This window comes from Micromys minutus (genome assembly GCF_963924665.1).
Source record: "Micromys minutus genome assembly, chromosome: 2".
In the NCBI taxonomy this organism is placed as follows: Eukaryota; Metazoa; Chordata; class Mammalia; order Rodentia; family Muridae; genus Micromys; species Micromys minutus.
In genome coordinates, this window is record NC_137971.1 from 93267761 (window position 1) to 93292237 (window position 24477).

Genomic DNA, 24477 nt, shown 5'->3' on the forward strand with positions numbered 1-24477 from the left:
GCCCCTTTTAAAATTTTTAAGTTAAAATTCAAAGGGACTAAGGAGATGGCTCAATGGTTAAAAGCACTGGCTGATCTTCCAGAGGACCTGGGTTTGATTCCAGCACCCTCATGGGAGCCCAACAACTGCCTATAGCTCCAGTTCAAGGGGATCCAGTGCCTTCTTCTAGACTCTTGGGCACCAGGCACACATGTGATAGACAGACATAAATGCAGACAAAACACTGAGACACATAAGATAAAATAATTTTAAAAAGGAAATATATGGCACCCTCATAGGCCTAGTTTACTCTTTATAACCTTGGCTTGCCTGGCTCTATGTAGACCAGGCTGGCCTCAAACTTATAGACATTTGCTTTAGTCTGTCTCACATGTGCTTAGTATTAAAGATGTGTGTGCCATCACTCCAGGCCGGCTGTATATACTGAGCCCACAAAAGTCAATGAGATCACTGTGCAGAAGCTGACACTGAAAATTCACTCTTGGCAGAAAGATAGGAAAAGAATCTGTCCATGGGAAGATAAGGAAGCTTGTCTTGCTGGTCTAAAAAAGTAGGGAAAAAACTCCTATCCATTCAAAATTACAGGTGTGTACAAGAGTGTACTTATATTTACTGGTCAAATTTACAAGTAAAGTTAAATTACAAACACTTTGGTCCTAGGATGAAAACAACATTGATCCATCCAACAGAAGAAAACACAAAACACAAAAACGGAGAACGATGTTTAGGAAAACATGAATTAAAACCACAATGAGATAGACTGGACTGGTAAGACAGCTCAGTAGTAAAGGTACTTGCAGCCAAGACTGAGGAATCCAGTTCTACTCCTCAGAATTCACAAGGTAAGAAGAAAAGAACCAATTTCCCTTAGTTGTCCTATGACCTCTACACATGTATAGTAACACACAGTAGATGGATGGACAGATGGATGGATGGATGGATGGATGGATGACAATTTTTTAAAGAAAGATAGCAGAAACCTAAAATTCAAATACCAAATACTGGCAAAAATATTTAGCAGCCAGGCGGGCTGTGGTAGTACATATCTTTAATCCTAGTACTTGGGAGACAGAGACAGAAGGATCTCTGAATTCAAGGTCAGCCTGGTCTATAGAATTCCGGAACAGCCAGGGCTACACAGAGAAACACTGTCTGGAAAAACCAAAAACACCACTCCACAAAGAAATGTCTATTCAAATATTTGTACAAGAGTGATCAAAGAAATCTTAACCATAACAGCCAAAAAGTGCAAAGACCCTAAATGTTTATCAGTAGCAAATGAGCTGGGGATGTTGCCCAGTGGGATAGCACCTGCCTACTATACTCAAGGCCCTGAAAGGCCAAACCTATTCCATGTATACTTCCTAGCCACAGCCAATCAAGATTAGTCTGATTGTCTCAGCACCCACCTGTCAGCTTACATTAGTTGTTACAATAGATGCCTGCCTCACCTTGTTGCCATTTCCTATAAAACCTTGTCCTGCTGAGGACTCGAGGTTGTTTCACCCGCCCATCTGCTATGTCCCGGTCAGATGTGAGTGAGCCCAAGCTTGAGCTTGAATAAGAGACACTTGTGTGGTTGCATAAGAACCGGTTCCTTGGTGATTTTGGGGGTTGGGGGTTCCTTGAAAACAGGCACATTTTGCTGTGTTGGCTGGGAAAGCCTCCACGACCTCAAGGACTACTGACCCAAAGGGTCTTGATACTAGTAATTACTGAGTGTGTTCATGTTTGTGTAGTGCTACAGCAATTCTGTCCGGGTGCATGCAGCACTGTGGTAACTTTAGTTCCAGGCAGCAGTGGAGTAGCTTTGGTTCCAGATGTCTGCACTGCAGTCTATGTCATTTGTACATTAACTGAGTAGTGCCATGTCTGTCAGACTAGAGACTTGGCTTTGAATCTGTAATTGGGATCAGAGGTAGGTAAAGCTGATGCACTGGGAGGCTGCAACCACATGGGGCTGGAAGATGTTCCAGACCCCAATCAGGAGACCTTGGTGTCTCAATCTGGGAATACAATGTTGGGCTCAGAGAGCCGTGAGCGCCACCTTCTGGTTATTTCTCATTCCCTCCTGACAGAATTTTTCTAGTGTTTTGGTTGTGGTCCTCACCGTCAGGACTAATGAATTGTCTACCCTTGAGTTTCTCATTACAGGACGACTCTGACAGATGCTAACATGGGACAAGCGCCTTCAACTACACTAGAATTGTTTCTTAGCCACTTTAACAATGTTAAAACTAGGGGACAGAATCTCTCTGTTTCCATTAGAAAAGATAAAACTACATTTTTACAAGTTAGAATGGCCCACTTACAACATTGGCTGGCCCCAGGAGGGATCCTTTGACCGGGGTATGGTCCAAGGAATCAAGAAAGTCTTTTTTTTTTTTTTTTTTTTTTTTTTAAGAATGGGATTCCTGCTCTTGGCCTCTTGCCTTCCTACTCTCTTTGTCTCGTCCTTGCTCTTCCCCCTTCTCCTCCTCTCCCCATTCCCCCCCAATCCCCGCCGCTTTCACTTCTCTATTCCTCTCTCTCTGCCTCTACTATCTTCTTAACCCCTGACCCCCATGACCTGAATAAACTATTCTGTACTATAAAAAAAAAAAAAAAAAAAAAAAGAATGGGATTCCTGTGTGATTTTCCTTTTGTTTTTGTTTGTCTTTGTTCTTTAAAGATTTGTTTATTTTATGTATGTGAGTACACTGTCGCTCTCTTCAGACAAACCAGAAGAAGGCATCAGATCCCATTACAGATGGTTGTGAGCCATCATGTGGTTGCTGGGAATTGAACTCAGAACCTCTGGAAGAGCAGTCAGTGCTCTTAACCACTGAGCCACTCTCCAGCCCAAGAAAGTCATTTTTAAACCCAAACTCAAGCCACCCAGACCAAATACCTTATGTGGTGGTCTGGTAAAACCTCCTAGAGGACCAGCCCTCTTGGCTTAAACTTTTTCTCCCCAGACAACAGGCAAAAGTTTTTGCCTTGGCCAACAAAAAGCCCAAGGATACAAAGGAAGAGACACACTGGACCACCTGTCTCTCTCTGCACCATCCCTCTACCTGGTTCCAAGGAGGAACAGAGGAGGACATTATCTTTCCACTCCCCACCTTCTTCTACCCCTCAGAGGGAACAGCAGCCACTGCAGGCAGCTAGCTCTGCCACAGGCAGCCCCACCACAGGCAGGGAAGGTGGATCTTCATCTTCGGCAGGAACACGAAGTCACCAGGGGCTGCCTCCTAAGCCTGAGTCTGTTGTCTTGCCTTTGCATGGAGCAGAGCCAGTCGAGCCAGTCGATGATCACTACTGACCCTTCCCCACTAGTGACCTGTGTAACTGGAGAATTCAGAGCTCCCCTTTTCAGATAACCCTCAAGATTTCATTAATCTCTTGGAGTCAGTCCTTCCCACCAGCCCACTTGGGATAACTGTCAACAGCTTCTGAAGGTTCTCTTCACCACAGAAAAGAGGGAGAAAATCCAGACAGAGGCTAGGAAACTGGTTTCTGACTCCACGGGGGAACCAAGCAGCTACCGATGCTGACTTTCCTTTAACCCATCCAGATTGGGACTTTTAACAACGTCAAAGGTAAGGGGAGATTCTTGGTCTACTACCAGGCTCTGTTGGCAAGTCTCAAAGCAGCCACATGACAGTCAACTAATCTGGCCAAAATATATGACATTAGTCAGGAAGATAATGAAAGCCACTTTCTTAGAGAGGATCATGGAGGCATTCCAACGATACACCCCCATGGACCCTGAATCACCAGAAGCAAAAGCATAGCAGCTCTAGCCTTTATTAACCAGGCAGCACCAAATATCAAGAGAAAGCCCTGGAGGGTTGAGAGGTCAGGAGAAATGGGTCTGACTTAGTGATAGTGGCAGAGAAAGCATTTAATGGGAGGGAGGGTATAGAGGAACAGAAAAAGGCAGAAAAATGAACAGCGGAAAGACAGGTGAGAGATCAGAGGCAACAGACTCTCAACCTAGAAGGAAGGGACCCTGTTGGCAGCCACGGGCAAACCAGAAGAGCGTAGATGACTGAAAAAGATGACTTCCGCAGGAGGTAAGAACCAATGTGCTTATTGTAAAGAAGGCCACTGGGCCAGGAAATGCCCCCAAGAACAAGAAGCCTATTCAAATCATGGCCTTAAAGAATGAAAACAGAGGAAAAATAGAGTGGATGGGGTACAGACCCCCTCCCCAAGCCCAGGGTGACCATAAAAGTGGAGAGGAAACCCACCTTGTAGATTGTGGAGCTCAACAGTCTGTCTTGCTGAAGCCTGAAGGTAAAGTCACTTCAAAAAAAAAAAAAAAATTGGACTGAGCTCAAGCCAGGGGTGGAGCCTGTACAGGTCCGACAGTTCCCTATGCCCTGGATCGCCAGGGAAGGTATAACCCCCGATATCAGGAGACTATTAAATGTGGGGATCCCGAGACCATCTCAATACACCTCAACTTTCCCCTCCTGCCAGTCAAGAAGCCCAGAACTATTAATTATAGACCAGTACAAAACTTAAGAGAGGTAAACAAGCGGGTTATGAATATCCACCCAAAAGTCCCTAATCCCTACACCCTCCTCGCCTTTGAATGGCACAATCCAGAGCGTGGAATTAGTGGACAGTTGACTCTGCCCCAAGGACTTAAAAACTTCCCTGAGAACCCAGCACCCTAACATGACTCTTTGCAATATGAGGATGACCTCTTGGTGGCAGCTGACTGAGAATGCCTGAAGGAAACCCAAGACTACCCACCAGGTAAGGGAATTCTTAGGGTCCACTGAATTCTGCAGAATATGGATAGCGGGTTTTGCAGAAATAGCTAAGCCACTATATGAGGCCACCAAAGGGCCCCGAGAGCTTTGTGTGGACAGAGAAACATCAGAAAGCCTTCAACACCTTAAAGAAGGCCTTACTTTCTGCACCAGCCTTGGGGTTGCCAGATGTGACTAAGCCCTTTCATTTCTTCATGGACGAAGATCAGGGCAAAAGGGGTACTGAATCAGACTCTTGGGCCCTCACATCAACCAGTGGCCTACCTCTCAAATAAATTAGACCTTGTAACCAGAAGCTGGCTGGCCCCCTTGCTTATGCATCATTGCCTTAACTGCCCTCCTGGTCAAGAATGCTGACAAACTATCATTTGGCCAGAGCCTGACCATCACCTCATGCTATTGAAGAGGTATTCAAACAGCTCCCCCTCAAACCCCGATTGATGGCTCACCAATGCCAGAATGACTCATTACCAGTCTCTCCTCTTAAACACCCCTAGGATAACCTTTCAGGCCCCAACTTCCCTAAAGCCAACTACCCTGCTGCTTGAGCCAGACCTCGATGGACCACTGCATGAATGCTTGGACATTCTGGCCCACATCCAGACCAGATCTTCAAGACACCCCTTCGATGGGTGCAAATGACATGGTTCACCAATAGCAGTAGCTTCTTCATTCAGGATGGACAGAGGTACGCTGCAACAGTGGTAGTCTCAAACACTGAGATCACATGGACAGAGCCACTCACGGCTGGAACATCATCCCAAAAAGCTAATCTAATAGCTCTAACCAAGGTGCTGGAGCAGGGAAAAGACAAGAGACTTAATATTTTCACAGACAGCTGGTGTGCCTTTGCTACCATTCATATCCACAGAACTATTTACAGGGAGAGAGGCATTCTGATGACAGAAGGAAACACTATTAAAAATAAAGAGGAAATCCTCTCCCTACTAAGGGCCCTAAACAGTTTTGTCTATGTATCATCCACTGTCAGAGCATTGAAATGAAAAAGACGGAAACAACAAAGCAGATGAAACAGCCCAGCAGGTGCCCCTGATTGCCCTAGACCCAGGAGACCCCACACTCTCCAACCAGCCCACATATACTACAGAGTATATGGGCCAGTGTTATAAGATGGTGGAGGACACAAACTGCACCCTAATTGCACCAGAGGAAATGGGTCTGTCCATGCTCTAGCTTGAGTAAGAGACCCTAGAGAGACTGTACTGGAATCGGCTCCGTGGTGGTCTTTTGAGGCTTTCGAGCAGGCACAACACCACCAAAACAAAACAAACCAGAAAAGGAAAACAAAACCAAAAAAAAAAAAAAAAAAAAAAAAAGGCTAGGCTTCTATTCCCTTAAGCCCAAGAAAACACAATATTCCAAAACACACAGTAATGGTGGTAACACTCTCAGATCTTGAGTGGCCATAAGGACAAACATATAGTCACTGCCTAGAAGGGCAGACAAAAACGGAAAAAAAGTATACAGATGACAAGTGCGAACACAGAGTAAGTAGAAGAGGTTACCCAGCTCTGTATATCTTTGGTCCCAGCACTTGGTAAGCAGAGGCAATCAGATCTCGGAGTTTGAGGCCAGTCTAGTCTACAGAGTGAGCTCCAGGACATTCAAGACTAAAAAGAGAAACCTTGCCTTGAAAAACACAAAACAGCAACAATATCCTACATTTGTATTCTTGAAGGTGCTTGCAAAAAGTGTTAATCTGATTTGCCTCTCACACCCAAGAAATAGGTAAGCAGGTAAGTTCATTGTTTACATACACAGTGCACCCCAACACAGCCCCTTCCCATTATTTATGTCCGGCTTTCAACACACCCCAAATATAACAAAACTTGAGCCAAATGCAACCCTTACTAAGGTAAACATAAACCTCCGGGTCCCCACCTATAAAACATGAACAAGGTTGTTAGGAAAATTAAAAAGATGATCAACCCTTCTATATCAGCAAAACGTCAGAAACACTGGAAGCTTAAGATACCACTGCTGCTATCATTAACAATAAACGATCACCTAGCGTAACAGGACCCTCAGGTATAATCCTTTGAATGTTTCACAACCCCCGTGACGCTCCGCGACCCACAGCCACAATCCCAGTAACAAGCCTCCAAACAGACCCACCCCTTGACCATTGCCGGCTCCCACAGACCTGGCGCCCTGTAGGTTCTCCTTTCGCCCTAGGTTACGAAGAGCACCTTCCTCTCGCACCCACGTGATCAGCAGCACCCCCTCTAGGCCTAACCATCCCCTGAGAGTATCCGGGCCGCACGCCAGCCAAGAGCCCGTGCCGGTTACCTGGGCGCGCGAGGCTCCGCCACGAGCCCGCCGGACCACACCTCACCTCAAATTGTCTCTCGCACGGTGAAGACACAATTAATTTAAACTATGATCCCGCCCCCTCTCGCCGCCCTCTCATTGGCCCCAGTCGGCTGTTGTTCGTCGGGCAGTCTGGCGGACCCGGGAAAAGGAAGTACAAGGGCCACTGTAAAGGGAAAATGGGGGGAGGGGGATACTACTTCCGGATCTCGGAACTACCTTGAACTACAAATCCCAGCAAACCACGCGGCTTCTGTGTCCAGCCCTGATGAACTACAAGTTCCGGGCCGCACCACGAGCACGTTCAACTGAGACGTCTAGGGCGCGGTGACTAAGGTAGTTGCTATGGGGTTACGCTGAGTAACTCTTCAGGTAGTGAGACGCTGAAGCCGGAGGGTAAGCGACTGTGGGTGAGTTGGGCGTGAGAACGGGAACACTATTCTAGGACACTAGAGCTCTCTGAAAGGAGAACTCCACAAAAAGAATAAGAACTTTCCCAAACGGTGACCCGCGATTCCCCCCAAACCCTCATTCCTCTTCACAACACTCGAGATAAACTGCGAGACTATGGCTATTACTCCCATACATTTTGGTGGTGCTTACGAGCGCCTCAGCTCAAGACTGGCGCTTTCCCAATAAGGGTACCTCAAGTCTGAATCGGGGAAATCAGAAACGCCCTCGGGCACGGTGTTGGTTTTCCTGACATGACCACATCATGGTAATTCGTGGTCCTTGATTTCTGGAGTTGTAGAAAATGGGGCATAAAAGTCTCCCTTTTTTACTCTTCCAAGCAGGAAGACCCTTTTCAGGGAATCACCAGATTCCTCATATCCACACATGTATGAGTGTAGTCTGAAATTAACCTGTTCTTCCTACACCCGTGCCTGATCTTCATTTCTTCCACATTCCTTAAAAAAGATTTAGTACATTTAATAACTTATCAAGCTTTTTTACAGCCTCTCTTTCTATTAAAACAACTCTATGAGTCAATGATATCACCATTTTGCAGATCGAAAAACTGAAACCCAGAGATAAGCGACTTGCCCAAGGCCACTACTGACAACACTAGAAGTAGATTCTAGTTCTTTAAGGCCTAACTATTTCCGTTTAGCTTGGCCCGTCTGCACCTATAGGTAGTACTTGTCCCAAGGATTACATTAAACTCCCGGAGGGAAAATGAACCTGTATGACCATCTTGAGTTCTTTACACTTCAACATGAATCAGTTTCAAACCCATCCTTAAAATTATTAATGAAGAAAGGAAACTAGAGACAGAAACAAATGGGAATCAAATACATTTAAACTAAGCAAGAAACAGCTGGCAAAACACCTGAGGTCTGAAACTGCCGAGATTGACTGGCCCTTGGTCCACCTACTATTTTAAAGTTCTTCTAGGCTGTCTTCTGTTTTCAATCTAACTATCCCCTCCTTTTGGGGCTCATCGACAGCCACACCTTTATATGCCACCTGCACGTCTCCAGCCAAGCCTTCATCTTTTTTTTAAAGATTTATTTATTTATTCTTAAGCCTTCATCTCTTAAGTCCCAGATCTGTATAACTAATGGTGTTGTTGTCATCTCCTTCAGGATATATTTGAGACATGTCAAGTTCGGTATTTCTGTATGCACTCCAGTCCTGTCTAACCAAGCCTGAGTCTTACCCAGTATTTCCACAATGTATGCAAGTCCCCAGGCATCATCCTTAATAACTCTTCTATTTCTGATGTAGTCCACTTAATACCTAGATGTCTTTTTTTTTTATTTCAAATTTTATACATGCACATATTTTGATCTCCCCTCATTCCCTCACCTCAAAAGTGATGATGTCACTTCATGTTAGGCCCGATCCACCCATCTCTGCCTCCCCAAGTACTGGGATTAAAGGTATGCACCACCACACCTAACTAAATGTTCAATACCTCCTCCTCCTCCTTCCTCTTCCCCTTCCCTCTTCTCCTCCTTCTCTTTCTTCTTTTGAGACAGGTTTTCTCTGGACAGCCCTCTGTAGACCAGGCTGGCCTCAAACTCACCAATGTGAGTGCCAGGAGCTGAACTCAGACCCTCTGCAAGAGCACCAAGTGGTCTTGGCTGAGCCATCTCTCCATCCCCTACTGTTCTGTTTTGTTTTCTTTTAAAAACATGGTCTTCCTTTGTGTCCAGGCTGTCTTCAAATTTGTGATCATCCTGCCTCAGACTCCCAGTTGTAAGTAATTTGTAGTTAAGTCCTAGCTGCCATCTTCTCCTTCCTGCATTCCCGTCCAGACACTTCCCATACTTCAACCAAAATAATGTTTTTAAAATGAAAATCTGTTCTTGTTCACTCTTCTTACCCCAAAAATCAATATATACCCTGTGACTTCCTGCTGCTTTTAGAATAAAGCATGTCAAGGTGGCGTCTGCCCACCTCTCCAGCCTGCACTCTTAACCATGAATACTCTTTTTTTATATTCCATTCTAGTGTATATCACTTTAAGGTCTTCCAAATTTCTGAGCACACACTAGAACATTCACCATGGAGGCGTGGCCTTTGCCAGTGTGTAATTCTGGAAAAGGAAACTTTCAGAGAGGCAAAAGGCCCTTGAGAGTTCGGGGACCTGGCTATGAGTTGTTGGATTTGTCCGATTGCAGAATTAGTGAAGATAAGAGATGAGAGTCCGCAAGCAGGAGTCAAGTTATCCTTGGGCTCCTTGGGAGATGGAATCTTCCAGAAAATGTTGGCTGTGTGGCCCATTTTTTATGCCATCCTTTGGTTTTTTTTTCCCCTCCTCCTGCAGCCCAGAGACAGCCGTCTTTGAGCTAGGCTATCAATCTCCTATCAGCTCCCTCACCTGACCACCGCTCCAAGCCTCCTGTACGATCTTGTCAAAACGTGCTTAAGAAACTAACTAGCAATAAAACATTCAAATTCTTAGCAATTCTCCAAACTGGAAATTTTTGTCAACATTGTTAAATGAACAATAAAGTTTAAAACATCATGTGTAATATGTACCATTTAGCAGCTATTTTAAAAGGTAAGAAGAATATACATGAATTTAAAAAAAAACAAAAATATATTAATTTACAAAGAACTATCCAGGGTTTATTTATAAAGATCTAACTTCTTTTACATGTATTCTAGGAAGTACCAAGCTCTTCATGGAAACTAAGACTTTGTTTATGCATCTGCTTATACATCATTTTTTTAAATATCATTTATTTATTTTATATGAGCGCACTGTAGCTGTTTTCAAACACACCAGAAGAGGGCATCGGATCCCATGACAGATGGTTGTGAGCCACCATGTGGTTGCTGGGGATTGAACTCAGGGCCTCTGGAAGAGCAGTCAGTGCTCCTAACCGCTGAGCCATCTCTCCAGCCCAAGAATGAATACTCACTGTTTGAAGCCACTGCGGTTTTGGATGGTTCCATACACAGTGACAGCTAACTGACCCTTTCCTCTGTTGCGCTTTGGACACAACTGTATTACCATCTGTTGTGATCATAAATACTTGTGAGTGCAGATGAATCCTACCAGAAGAGCTGTTGTATGGCGTAGAGCAGATAGACAGGAACGCATGGAAGCAGCCGTACTGTTAGTACTTCCTCTCTGTGCTAGGGGGCCCTGCGCGTGCCAGGACAAGTACGTTAGGAACTGAGTTACACCTTCAACCTCCACACTAATTTCTTTATTATTTCTTTAGTTCCTGTTTTTTTCCTGTAAACCTGAGGACAGGGACAGAAAGCTAACTTGTGTTTTGATAAATACTCCACACGGAACATGACAATGAATTAAAGAAAAGAAAGGATAAATGACGGCTTAAGTGTGTCATGAAGAAGAGCAGACTCCCAGCCTGGCTACCACCTTCCTCAGCCCTGCCGCTGCACTGGAGTTAGGCGCTCTCCCAGCCCCATTTCTGACTGAAGACTCCACGTGGTATTTATCTCACCAGCTGACTCACCGGTCTGACTAATGATAGCTTTAAGGGTACACTTGTTTTGAATTGGAAGTTTTCTTTTCAAAACTTAAATTTTTTTTAAATGTACATGTTGTTGGCAGTGGGGCACCCGCCTTTAATACATACACATACTCATATACATAAAGTTAATAAATCTTTTTTAAAAGTTATTTATTCTTCCTTTGATGACTCTGAGGTACCTGGATGGTTTTTATCCTGGCTCAGATCGTTTGTGGTTTAGATGAACATTGGGAGTTAGCTGACTGTGGACTAGTTGAAGCCAGCCTCAGCTCAAGTCATTGCCTCTCTTTTTTATTTTTTTTTTTTTTAAGATCTATTTACATTATGTATGTGAGTACACTGCAGCTGTCTTCAGACACACTGAAAGAGGATATGGGATCCCATTACCGATGGTTGTGATTGCTGAGAATTGAACTCAGGACCCCTGGAAGAGCAGTCAGTGCTCTTAACCACTGAGCCATCTCTCCAACCCCATTGCCTCATTTTCAATGACCTCTCCCACCGGCATGTGTCTCACATCCTCCAGCACTCCCTTTGAGTTCTCATGGCATTGGCAGAGAGGAGAGCAAGCCTTCCTATAAAGCTATTTGCCAGCTGGAAACATAGCTCAGGGCTAGAGCAGTTTCCTAGCACTTAAAAGACTCGAGTTCAGTTCTCTGTGCCCCAAACAAAACAAAACTTTCAATCTTCCGTTTTCTTCACTTTATCAGCATTTCACTGGCTGGTTCAAATACTGAGCTCAGCATCAGCTATAAAATTATAGTACAAATGGGAAGGACACAGGAGAGACCATGAATAGGAAATATTGATTCTTGCCAGATTCAATACCTAAATCAATAAATTAAAATAATATATTTTCTCTGAAAAAGATTTTTTTTTAAACAAAGCCAGACGTGTTGACATGTGTCTGTAATCTTCACACTTGAGCAGTAGAAGCAGAGAAGACCAGGAACTCAAGTCATTCTTGGCCACCTAGGGGGTTCCAGGCCAGCCGAAGCTATATGAGAACCTGTTTCAAAATGGAGGTAGTGTAGCTGTAAACATGCCTCGGTGGTTAAATGTGTACTATCCAGAAGAGGGCCTGAGTTTAGCTCCTGCACTGGGTAACTCACAACAACCTGTAGCTCCAGGAGATCTGATGCTGCCTTCTGGTATCTATGGGTACCTTCATACAGACATACACATAACTTAAATAGGTATATATGTATATGTATTATATATAGAATAAGTATATATATATACATATATATATATTACACACACACACACATATATAGGCAGCAGACATAAATGGTGCGCAAATATACATACAGGCAAAACAGCCATATACATATATTGTTTAAAATAAATAAATGTAGGTACTAATATAGGTGGGGCTTCTGCCTGTTTTACAAAAGGTTGTGGATGTTGCAGATGTGACTTAATACCAGAGCTTGCCTGCCTAGTATGTACAACAGGTGTACATTCAATCCCTAATATCACAGGATAAAATGATGGTGTTGATGATGATGAGTTACTGAATGCTGATAGATGTTCCTAAACCAAAAGGAAACTAAGTTACTCCAGCATGGGTGAGAAAACCCCTGAGTCAGGGCAGTGAGGACTCCACCATGTTGCTCATGTGTTCCTTCAAGCTAGACATTGTGTTGCATAAGAGGTCTTCATTTCTGCTGCTATGAGCTCCAGATCTCCTTTTTTGTTTTCTTTCTTGTTTTTGAGATACAGTTTTGTATAGGAGAGTGGTCACTTCAAACTTGCTCAGTAACTAAGAGTGACTTTGAACTCCTGATCTTTCAATCTTTCTGCTTCCACCTCCCAAATAAACAGATTACAAATGTAAGCCACAACAGCCACTTACAGTTTTTAGAAAGGATCTCACTTTGTAGCCCAGGTTGGCCCTGAACTTGAGCTCTCTTGTCTTAGCCTTCCTCCCAAGTGGGAGGGAGAGCATTATGCCCAGCTAAGATCTTCCTTCTTGATCATGACTTCTCTAAGTTTCTTCTCCCATTCCTCCTTGGCTTTCTTTTCCCATGAAGGTCTGTCTCCAGTAATGGAAATTTAGACTCTCAAATAGAGTTCAACATCTCCTTCTTTTTGTTGTTGTTGGGTTTTGTTTTAAGATAGTAAACTTCTATGAAGTCTTGAAATCGCTATGTAGAATAGGCTATCCTCAAACTCAGATTTGTCTATTAGTCTTAGGCTTCAACTCACGTTCTGTTCTCCATCAAGTTATCACAATTTCCTATAGACTTGGCATCTAAAAGATTCCAGTATTGGTATTTCTTATACACAATCCATGTCCATGGGACTATCATATATGTGACAGAATTCAGGTGCTGTGTGACTCAGGCTGACACTTCCCAAAAGGTTGTTGTTGAAGAGTCTCATGTAGTCTAGTCTGCCCTCAAACTGACTATGGAACTAGAGTGACCTTGACTCCTAATGGTCCTGTCTCTACTTCCTAAATGCTGAGTTACAGGTGTATACCACTATGCTCAGTAAAACTGCTTTTTTTTTTTTTCTTGGTTTTTCAAGACAACTGTTCTCTGTGTTGCCTTGGTTGACTAGGAATTCTCTTTGTAGACCAGGATGTCCTTGAAATGACATAGGCACCTGCCTCTGCTTCCCAAGTGCTGAGACTAAAGGTGTACATCCCCACAGCTGGCTCTAGATACTCCTATGTTATTCCTCCAAACATGATAAAGTCTGTCCTTCCATATTGTGATGGTTTGTATAAGCTTAGCTCAGGGAGTGGCACTATTTAGAGGTGTGGCCTTGTTGGAGGATATGTGTCACTGTGGATGTGGGCTTTAAGACCCTTGTCCTAGTTTCTTAGAAGCCAGTCTTCTAGCAGCCTTCGGGTGAGGATGTAGAACTCTCAGCTTCTCATGCACTATGACTGCTTGAATGCTACTACCATGCTTCCTCCCTTGATGATACTGGACTGAACCTCTGTACCTGTAAGCCTGGCCCAATTAAATGTTGTGCCTCGGTCATGGTGTCTATTCACAGCAGCAAAACCCAAAGCAGGTATATTAAATTACCAAGAAAGGATTTGTACTATGTTTATTAAGTCTAAACTGAAACCAGGTCCTTTTCTTCCTGAGTTTTGTAGTTGTTGAGATAGGATTTCATTACCCAGGCAGACCTTGACCTCCTACCTCAGCCTCCTGTGGTCACCAGCCACCTAGCATTTCCAGCTGTGTCTGCATTCTCAACTATGTCCTTTGATTTTTGATGCTTGTTTTTGACATGGTGTCTTGCTGTGTTGCTCAAACTGGCCTAAAACTCCAGCCTTAGTGTCCCAAGTGCTAGGACTACAGATGTGCCTCCTGGCTTTGGCTTTTAACAAAATTTATTTGAATAGTGTTTGCCAATTTCATCGTCTCTGCATATAGATTAATTCCATCTTTTGACTCCTTTGATTAATGAGTATTATATATCCCAAGGTTTCCCTTTGTGCTTCGGCTGCCAGGTATGTCATAACTAAGCCCTGGGGTTCCTGGTACATTTATTCTTTTAACCTAGTTTCTGAACATCCCCCACCATTTTGTGGGTGGTGGTGATGGTGGTGGTGATTTTTAGAAACAAGGGTTTCTCTGTGTAGTCCTGACTTGTCCTGGAACTTGCTTTGTAGATCAGGCTGGACTCAAACTCAAGGATCATCCTGCCTGTATCTTCTGAGTGCTGGGAGATTAAAAGTATGTGCCTGGCTTTTGTCTTCCATTTTTAATTTTCTGTATCAGTATTATCCAGACTGATGGCCATTAGTCATAAGTGACAATTAAGCACCTGACTTAACAGGTGCTTATTCATCTTGGGGTAGGCTCTAAAATAGTTGAGTAATTCCTGGTATTGATTACATGTTAAATATTTTGAATATGCTGGGTTAGTATATTAGGATTAATTTCACCCATTTCATTTTATTGAAATTATAGCTCCTGCTGGAGAAATGGCTCTGTAGGTTAAGAGCACTAGATGCTCTTCCAGAGATCCTGAGTTCAATTCCCAGCAACCACATGGTGACTTACAACCATCTGTAATGGGGATCTGCTACCCTCTACTGGTGTGTTTGAAGAGAGTGATGGTGTATTCACATATATAAAATAAATAAATATTCTTTAAAACTTATAGCTCCTAAAATTATCCATTTATTTACTTCTCTGTGTGTATAGTCTATGGAAGTCAAGAGACAATTTTAAGGAGCTGATTTTCTATTATATTTCAGTGATCAAATTCAGGTTGAAGCTTGTACAGCATGGGCCTTTACCTCCTGAGCCTTCTCATTAGCCCACATAGCTCCTAAAATCTTGAAACTATGTTTCTAAAAAATTGTATGCGAGGCTTTCATTTGTGACTTGCATTCTCTCTGCTCTACAAAGCATCCTGCTCTCGGTGGTACTGCTGTAAACCTCATCCTTTTGGGAAGTGAGGAAATAAGACAGAGAAATGGCGACACTGGCTAGAGTGAAAAGGGGCTCTAGTCCAGAGACAGATCTTTTGTTTTTTTTTTTTCAAGATTTATTTATTTATTTCATGTGAGTATACTGTTGCTGTCTTCAGACACACCAAAAGAGGGTATCAGATCTCATTACAGATGGTTGTGAGCCACCATGTGGTTGCTGGGATTTGAACTCAGGACCTCTGGAAGAGCAGTCAGTGCTCTTAACCACAGAGCCATCTCTCCAGCCCAAGACAGATCTTGTTTGTTTGCCTTCTGTTCATATAATTCACACATATGAAACAAAAAACCAACAGCCCTCAGTAGAGTTTTTCTTGGCAGTGTTCCACAGCTCTTCCTAGTCTCCAGGAAAAACCTGTTCTCAGATTTAGTTTCCCTAACAGAATGGAAAGGATTGGATAAGACACGTCACACATTACAAATGACTGATAATTTTGTGTTCACCTCTCTCTGAGGGATGTTTCCATTTTAACAGGGAACAATCCCTGAACCCAAAGGAATGAATCCCTTATGATGGCGTGTCAGGTCTCAGTGACAGGTGAGTGAGGGTAGACTCTGCTTTTCTGTTTATACGTGTTGTTATACCCAAGATGTGAGTGGACGTAGGGTTCTCAGGTGGGAAGGGCTGATAGACAAGCTGCATAGAGAAGATAGGTAATATCTATGTGTCAGAAAGCGAAGGGCTCTCAAACACCAACCAGAATCAGTGAATTCAAGGGTTTGTCAAGTAATACAATACTGCAGGTGATGTCAACAGAGACCAGGCAGCAGGCAGTCTCTATGGTAACTATTGTGGAGTTGCAAGAGGGTTCTCAGAGTAGGATTCTAGAGACTATGACTGCTGTCCCCAACTGACTCGGCTTAACTCTGGGCAAGTCCTTTACCCTTTGGGTCTCAATTTCTTCATCTGGAAAATAGAATTGGGTACTGTAGCCATGTGTGATGGTATATACCCATAATTCCAACACTCAGGAGGCTGAGGAAGGTAGATCATTAATTTGAGGCTAGCCTGGGTTACATTAGACTCTATGTCAATAAAACAAAACAAAATCTCTCCTAAGATATGGGTGCTCTATCAGATGAGTTCAAAGTGTCATGAAGTTGCTCTGAGAAGTAAGACATATTCTATACAGAAAGCACCAATACCTTAAAATGGAAATGCAGACAAGCAGGAATAGAGATCTAGTGAGTAGAAACCAGTGTGGAGGCGGAGTCTCCTGAGCATAGACACTCCATATCTGGAACACTGATTCTTCTCTGTCCTCCCAGGCTGAACCCAGACTCTCAGGGCCCATGCTTCCACCTGATGAATGATGGCCTGAACTATGAGCACACGGGACTACATGAACACTTCGGTGCAGGAGCCTCCTCTTGACTACTCCTTCAAAAGCATCCACATGATCCAAGGTCAGTGCACAGAGCACAGCTCTCTACACAACATGACATCAGGTTGTATGGTACCGAGGAAAAAAACTCAAGTCTTCTTTTTAAAAAGTTTGCAGGCTGGGCAGTGATGGCTCAGGCTTTTAACTCCAGAACTTGGGAGGCAGAAGCAGGAGGGTCTCTGTGAATTCGAGGTCTATGAAGTGAGTTCCCAGACAGCCAAAGCTATACACAGAGAAACCCCGTCTCAAAAAACAAAACAAAAAGCCTAAAGAGACTTTTCCCAACTTCTTGCTGTCTTTGAAGAAAGGAGAGGGTGGAGTAAGATTTTTTGTTGTTGATGTTTTACTGAGTTAAGAAGTTAATGCAAGGCCTCTGACACGTAGGACAAATGTTTTACATCTGAGCTTCATCCTCAACCTTGAGATGAAAAATATGCATATTTTAACTTTATGTGTATGCGTGTTTTACCTGCATGTATCTCTGCACCCTGTATGCCTGGTGCAGGCAGAGGCCAGAAGTGGGCATTAAATCCCCTGAACCTGGAGTTACAGATGGTTGTGCACCTCCATGCTGTTGGGAAATTCAGCCAGGTCCTTTGAGGAGCAGCCAGTGCTCTTTAACTGCTGCACTATCTCTTCCAGACTTTGTGAATGTTTTCTTTTTAATTTCTTTTCGATTTATGTGTACAAAATATTTTACCTGAATGTATATGTATCACATGCATGCCTAATGCCCACAGAAATCAGAGGAGGGCTTCCAGATTCCTTAGAAATAGAGTTAGGTGTGATTGTGAGCTACCATGTGGGTACTGAAAATCAAACCCTGGTCTTCTGCAAGAGTAACAAGTGCTCCTAACCACTGAGCCTTCTCTCCCCCACGTAGCCCAGTTTTTTAAAGTGCAAAAACAGAAAAAATCCGGGGCCCCTTATGGTAGCTGACCCATCTTCAGAAAAAGCCAGGCTATAGCTGGAAGCTCTTGAAGAATACTGAAAAGTCATTCAACCAGACAAAAGTCTTAGTCTTCTGTTTTTATCTTGAACAGAGGACATAAAGAAAAAACAGCCTGTTGCCATGTTCCATCATATTGGCAGAACCCTGTCTTTTGTCTAGGAACACAAGCCTATTCTGCTCCTTGGTAAAACCTGAGAGATCTTTTTAATGGCAGACTTGCATATTTCCAGTTAATTTTTTTGACAGATTGCTTCCATTCCATACATACCAAATATATTCCATCACTACCAACGCTCTCTGCAGTTCCATCTCTGCCCACATGCAATCTCAATTTACTAACCACTGTCTTCTTAAATAGGCAGCTAACCCCTTTCATGGTGCACGCTGAAGTTCTCATAGTACCGTATGCTCAAGGAGCAGGCAGTTTTGCCACACCCCTGCCTTTGGTTACTGACCTCACAGAACACATGTACAAACTCACTAACCTAAAACCGTGAATGGGTTTTGGTTTTCTGTCAGCCAGCCACCCATTAGCTCGTGGTGTTACCAGCCCAGGCTCTGGTGCAGGGCACTACTTCAGTTAGTATTCACCGCTGGCAACTCATATCTGTATCCCCAGCACACACTCACCTACTGTGGTCTGTACTGTTCTACATTACTTCTGCCTGATGGAGTACATAGTTCACGAAGGCTTTAGTTGCAACAATGGCTTTGTGTAAGAAAGCAAAGGTGACTGGGGTGGAATGAACCCTCATACTGTAGCACAGGAATTTTCAACTTTCAATGGGAAGGTCTGACTCTGTTCTTTGTGAACTCCTACAAATGAAGGAGACACTAGTCAGCTCTACCCAAAGTATCTTTACATCACAAAATAGAACCTGAAGATGTCATACACTCAACCAGTGGTTCAGAACTTACTGAGCTCCTGATATACACACTTATATACATATATGTGTGAACACATACACCAGAGAATTATACTGCTTGCTAAGTTTCTTACTCAGGGGTAGACAGACAGACATATAAAACCCAAGCCCTTTCAGTCCCCCAGAGCTTCAACAACACTTAGGAGGTAAAGACAGTTGGGGAGGTGGGGAGTCCTTGGAACACCATTTGCCAAATAAATCAAGATGGATCACAGATCGGAGACGGAGACATCTAATTTGGGCTACCTGATCAAGCAAAAGCTTTGGGCATGTTACCAATCATAGGCTTACCCCAGGCACAGCCAGTACTTGCTAATCCATTCACAGACTAAGTACTAAAGGAGTCTTCCACATACACCTGGTAATCCTTTCCATCATGGAGATGGACAGATGACACTGAAAGTTCTTCCCAGTGATTTCTGGGCATGTGGGAAGTTACACAGCAACACTTCAGAAATTAGCAGGAGGATCCAGGCTTCTCTGAGATTACTACAGCCCCTCCCTCAGTTCTAATTCTGTTAACTGTTGGTATTTGTGGTCCAGTTTCCAGACCTACTCTGAACTGGGAACCCTTTAACACATGCTGAAGTAATGTGCTACCTTGGTGTAACCTGAGGGGACAGGTATCTATAGCAACTTTAAATACTCATCTTACCCAAGGTAATAGGAGCTCCGGCTGCCTCCTATTATAGACAACTCCATCCAGTGGCTCAGCTCCCTCACAGCTTAGGACAGCCTTTGTATGAGACATCCTTCTAAGCTTCTGCATTATCAGATCATGTGCTAATGTATGTGGAGTTATTCGGACATTTTTATTCATCTAAGGCAAATCATTTGAAAGTGTTTCGAAGGTGTGAGGAGACATAATTTGGAGCCTGTTCATAGAAAGGTACCCTGCTCCTTTATCCTTACACCACCCTACTCAGGCCTCAGCCTTGGGTCCTGTTCATTCCAAAACTAAGGCAGTGAGCCACCTGGTGGATGCTGTCTGACCTGCCGCTGAGAAAACGTAAACCTGAAGTGTGTGTGCAGACAGGCTGGCTAGATTTTGCAAAAGTGCTTTGTTCCTACAGGCCACTTAAGACTTTGCTAAAGTCTTGAAGGCAGTAGAGAAAATGGAACCACTTGAATTAAACTGTAGTCTGGTTCTGGGTCTCCCACAAATGCCAGCTCAGGCAGAGCCCACCCACCCTCATGAACCTCATTTGAAGAGCACAGCAGGGGAGAGGTGTGTTTTCTCTGCACTCACTTTCAGCATGGGTGTCCAGGCTACCTGCTTGCACTTCCGGTTCATCCTCACTTCAATCCAGCTTCTGTCCTCAAGTCTTTACACAGCTACCAGCTTCTTCTGAGCTGCCAGAATTAGGGTTAAGTCCTTGTCTTTCCTGGAACTTACTCTCTGTATACTGACTGAATTCTTGCTAAGCACCTTTAAACTATTCTCTCGGGAGTTTAAGGTGGCTTCTTAGCACTGGCAAAGAACCTGGTTTTGGTCCTCAGCACTCATCATGACTCACAACCATCTGGAATTCTAGTTCTCAGAGATCTGATGACCTCTTCTGGCCTTACTAGGCATGGCAAACATAAATGTGGGCAAAACACCCATGTATGTAACATTTTAATTAAAAATAAATAAAACCATTCTCTTGCATGTTTGGTTCTTCAGCTTATTCACTTTTTAAATGACTTCCTCTTCCTCTCTGAGGAACTGCTTGTCTACCTTATACCCTGTACAGTTTGCAAGGCTGTCTTCTCAGCTTTAGACCTTCATTCTTGCCTTCTTGCCTAGCTGGCATCTCTTGCCCTTTCATATAACAGGGACTTCTAACACACCAAACTCTAGCCCGGACTCATCACTTTTTCAATCCAATTTCTCCCACAATTCTTCATTAGCTAAAGGGCCTGAACAAGAAGATAGGCACCACTCTAATACATAGCCTTTTACCTTTCCATTCAGTCATACAAATCATAATTGCTATATTCAATCCTAATTGCTACATTCATGTTGTCTCATGCTAACTAAAGTAGACAACATGATCTCTGAATTTTATGTACTTCCTAAGTCCAGTCTACATAGAGTTTCTAAGTCACCTTTCAAGTGAAAAGCCAATTGTCTGTTTTTAACACTCCAATAACTTGCCATTTCCTACAGGACCAGTGGACATGTCTCCAGTCCACTCTTCTTCTCACGCTTTCTCCCTTCCTTTGTCTGGTTAACATCTCCTAATCTACCAAGTTCAGCTCAGACTCACCTTCCCTGTGCCCTTCGTGCCAAAACACCTGTGGACTATCACATTAACACTTACTGCCAGTTTGTTTCCATCCTGTCAACAGAAATCCTGAGACACACATCTGCTTCATCCCTGCCCTATTGCTCATCCAGAGCCTGCACATTCTCTCGTCGCTTACTATTGTGTATCTACTTCCTTCCACAGCTTGTCATTAATGAAGACAATGTTCCACTGATGTGAATTCTATAAACTATACTAGAATAGTATTTTACATTTTGTGATATTATTTTGGCTTACCCCCAACAACTCAGGTTCTTACATAAAATGAAAAAGGATCTACTTCACTCCCAGAGGTAATATACATAGACGCCGATAATGCACGAGACATGAGAGGGCCATGTAAAATTCCATGGCCTACTGTGAACTTACTCTGATTTTTGAGAAGGGATGGTCTACTAGACTGTAGTGCTGAGGCCCTGCCAAGCCCTCAAAGTAGCACTTGTATGTTCCTTCATCTTTTTAGCTCTTTATCACCCCAAAGGCAGAAAAGTGAAGATGACCACAAGCCTTGGGCTGGAGAAATGGCTTGGGGGTTAAGAGCACTTGTTGCACCTCTGGAGTATTTGATTCCTGGTGTCGACAGTGGCTCACAACCACCCCCAACTCCAGTTCTAGGGGAATCTCATACTCTGACTTCTTCAGACATCAGGCATGCACACACAGGCAAAATACTATACAATTAAAATATCCAAAATAATAATAAGCTCAAGTCTTATCTTTTCATTGTAGATCTGGTTAGCGAGGAGCCAAGGACAGGTCTACGACCAGTGAAGCACTCAAAGTCAGGAAAGTCACTGACCCAGTCCCTGTGGCTCAACAACAATGTCCTCAATGATCTGAAAGACTTCAACCAGGTGGTTTCACAGCTTCTGCAGCATCCAGAGAATCTGGCCTGGATTGACCTCTCCTTCAATGACCTGACTTCCATTGACCCTGTGAGTTCCCAGCTCTGGATGGACATCAAGGAGTAGCTTGAAGCCACTGTGTCCAGCTCACAGCCTTCCTATTCCCTTATCAAGGAAGCAGAGGCAGTGTGGTGCACTTCAAAGGGCATAGTTGTAGAGACATATATATGTAGACATAAATCTTGAGTCTCCCTGTTTTCTGTCAGCGAGGTATATAATTTGTTTTTTGTTTTGTGTTTTGGAGACAGGGTCTCATTATGTATCTCTGACTGGCCTGGAATTTACTATATAAACCAGGCTGGTCTTAACTTAGAGATCTATCTGCTCCTGCCTCCCAAGTCTCCCAAGCTACAGTTTCCTATGAATGGGAATAAGATACCATAATCATAATGGTTTTATAAAGATTAAATGAAAATGGGCTAGAAAGATGGCTCAGTGGTTAAGAGAACTGACTGCTCTTCCAGAGGTCCCGAGTTCAAATCCCAGCAACCACATGGTGGCCCACAACCATCTGTAATGAGATCTGATGCCCTCTTGTGTGTCTGAAGACAGCAACAGTGTATCCACATACATGAGATAACATTTGGAAAAAAAAAAAAGATTTATTATGTATAGAGTTCTGCCCGCATGTATATGTGCACACCAGTAGAGGGCATCAGATCCCATTACACATGGTTGTGAGCCACCATGTGGTTGCTGGGAATTGAACTCAGGACTTTTGGAAGAACAGTCAGTGCTCTTAACCTCTGAGACATCTCTCCAGCCCTTGTTTTGTTTTTGTAAGACAGGATTTCCCTGTGTACTCACCTGGAACTCAAACTCATGTATCCATCTATCCCATGTGGCACTTCTTTTAAAAGAGTTGCTTTTTTAAAAAAAAATGGCAATTTTTAAAAAGTATCGAAAGCATGTTAGTCACATATAATGGCTATGAGGGCCCTGGAAGGAAGCCAAGCTGTTCTCCAAACCTTTCTTTCTCTGCCAGACAGTCTATCCTGAGCAGAGACCCAGTATTTGTCCAGCCTGACTTTTGATTTCTACCCTAACAAGGTCCTAACAACATTCATCAACCTAAGTGTCCTCTACCTTCATGGCAACAGCATCCATCGCCTAGGGGAGGTGAATAAGCTAGCTGTCCTCCCTCGTCTCCGGAGCCTGACCCTCCATGGGAACCCCATAGAGGAAGAAAAGGGGTACAGGTAAGTACCTGGATCTGGGGTCCAGGTGAGTTCCCTAAAGAACAAGAGGAGAGGAGACAAGAAATTCAAAACCATTCTTCTGCCACATGTGGACCACAGAAAGACAAGCCAGATCTCTAAGCACACCCCTTGCTCTCAGAATGAACCTAGTCCCCCCAAAGCATAATCAAGCTCCCCTCCATTCCTTGCTATCAGAAGAGACAGCAGCAACTGGTGTGCGTTTGGGGTGGTGTGTGTGTTCTAATTTAGGGTCTGGCCCCAAGCCCCAAACCTTCCCCACAGGCAGTATGTGCTGTGCAACCTGCCCCGTATCACCACATTTGACTTCAGTGGAGTCACCAAGGCTGACCGCAGCACAGCCGAAGTCTGGAAACGCATGAACATCAAGCCCAAGAAAGTCCGGGTCAAACAGGATGTGCTTTGAGATTCAAAGGAGCCCAGCACACCTAACACCCTAAGGATGATCAGCTTGCTTTGACAATAAATGATTTGAGCTGTTGATCAGATTATGAGTCACCTGGGCCTTGATAAGTTGCTCTCCACACACAGCAACTACTAGTGAAACTTCAGATTGAAGACAAAGCCTGTTTGCTGGCTTAGACCCTGGAGCCAAGTTCTACCATGCAGGAAACTTCTGTCCTCTCTGGGCCCCCTTTGTACTCTTTGGTATTCATGGGATATCATGGGAATAGAGTAGATTAGCAATTTCTAAAATCTTTTTTTCCCCAAGAGATTCTAACTCTGTGGCCCAGGCTGGCCTTGAACTTGTAGCAATCCTATTGCTTCAGCCTCCTGAATGCTGGTATTTTAGGAATAAGCCACCATGCCTCAGAAATCTTCATAAAATGCCAAGGTGTGTGGAGCTACCTTCAGCCCCCAGAGCAGGAACAGCAAACAGCTGTGATTTTTAGCACAGCAGGGTAGTTTTACTCTCAGGCTGTGACTTTGGTCAAGATTTGATTTCCTAGCTGAGCAGTGGTTGCATACAACTTTAACTTTAATCAATCCCAGCTCCTAGAAGAGGCACGTTCTCTGTGAGTTGAGGCCTGGTCGACACAGAGTTCAAGGACAACCAGGGTTCCACAGTGAGACCCTATATCTCATCAGGAAAATAATCATTTCTTGAAAAGAAGACCAGCAGAGTAGGGTCTTTTCCCATCCCTTGGGGCAATGTGTAAGCCTCCTGAGGCAGGGTCCCCAACAGTCACAGTTGCTTCATATTCAAGTCTGTACAGCTCTGACAGTGTTACCATCAATGGAGAAGGGACAATGAATACTTATCCTACTGGGTTATCCCACACCAT

The 24477-nt window shown here is 43.8% G+C and overlaps 2 protein-coding genes across 9 annotated transcripts in view; one reads left to right on the forward strand and one right to left on the reverse strand.

Moving 5' to 3' along the window:
• The window catches only part of NUMA1 (nuclear mitotic apparatus protein 1), a 69872-nt gene extending 62697 nt beyond the window's left edge, over positions 1-7175 (reverse strand). Inside the window, exon 1 of one of the 2 annotated variants that reach the window (XM_080912598.1) lies at positions 7123-7175. The gene's annotated coding sequence lies outside the window, so the exon portion shown is untranslated. Of the gene's footprint in view, positions 1-7076 lie in introns of both variants that reach the window. The other variant, XM_080912596.1, reaches the window with a different exon arrangement.
• Positions 7176-7376: 201 nt separating this feature from the next.
• On the forward strand, positions 7377-23679 carry LRRC51 (leucine rich repeat containing 51). Of its 7 annotated transcripts, XM_080911406.1 has the most exons (7): positions 7461-7493; positions 14691-14754; positions 15991-16053; positions 16785-16922; positions 21799-22004; positions 23025-23173; positions 23456-23679. In XM_080911406.1, the coding sequence occupies exons 4-7, from the start codon at positions 16841-16843 to the stop codon at positions 23595-23597; spliced, it is 579 nt and encodes a 192-aa protein (XP_080767532.1). In that variant the 5' UTR covers positions 7461-7493; positions 14691-14754; positions 15991-16053; positions 16785-16840; the 3' UTR covers positions 23598-23679. The 7 variants fall into 7 exon arrangements, with proteins under 7 accessions (XP_080767536.1, XP_080767537.1, XP_080767531.1 ...); XM_080911411.1 differs by lacking the exon at positions 14691-14754 and having other exon boundaries at positions 7383-7493; positions 23437-23679; XM_080911405.1 differs by lacking the exon at positions 14691-14754 and having other exon boundaries at positions 7383-7493.
• The last annotated feature ends 798 nt before the right edge of the window (positions 23680-24477 follow it).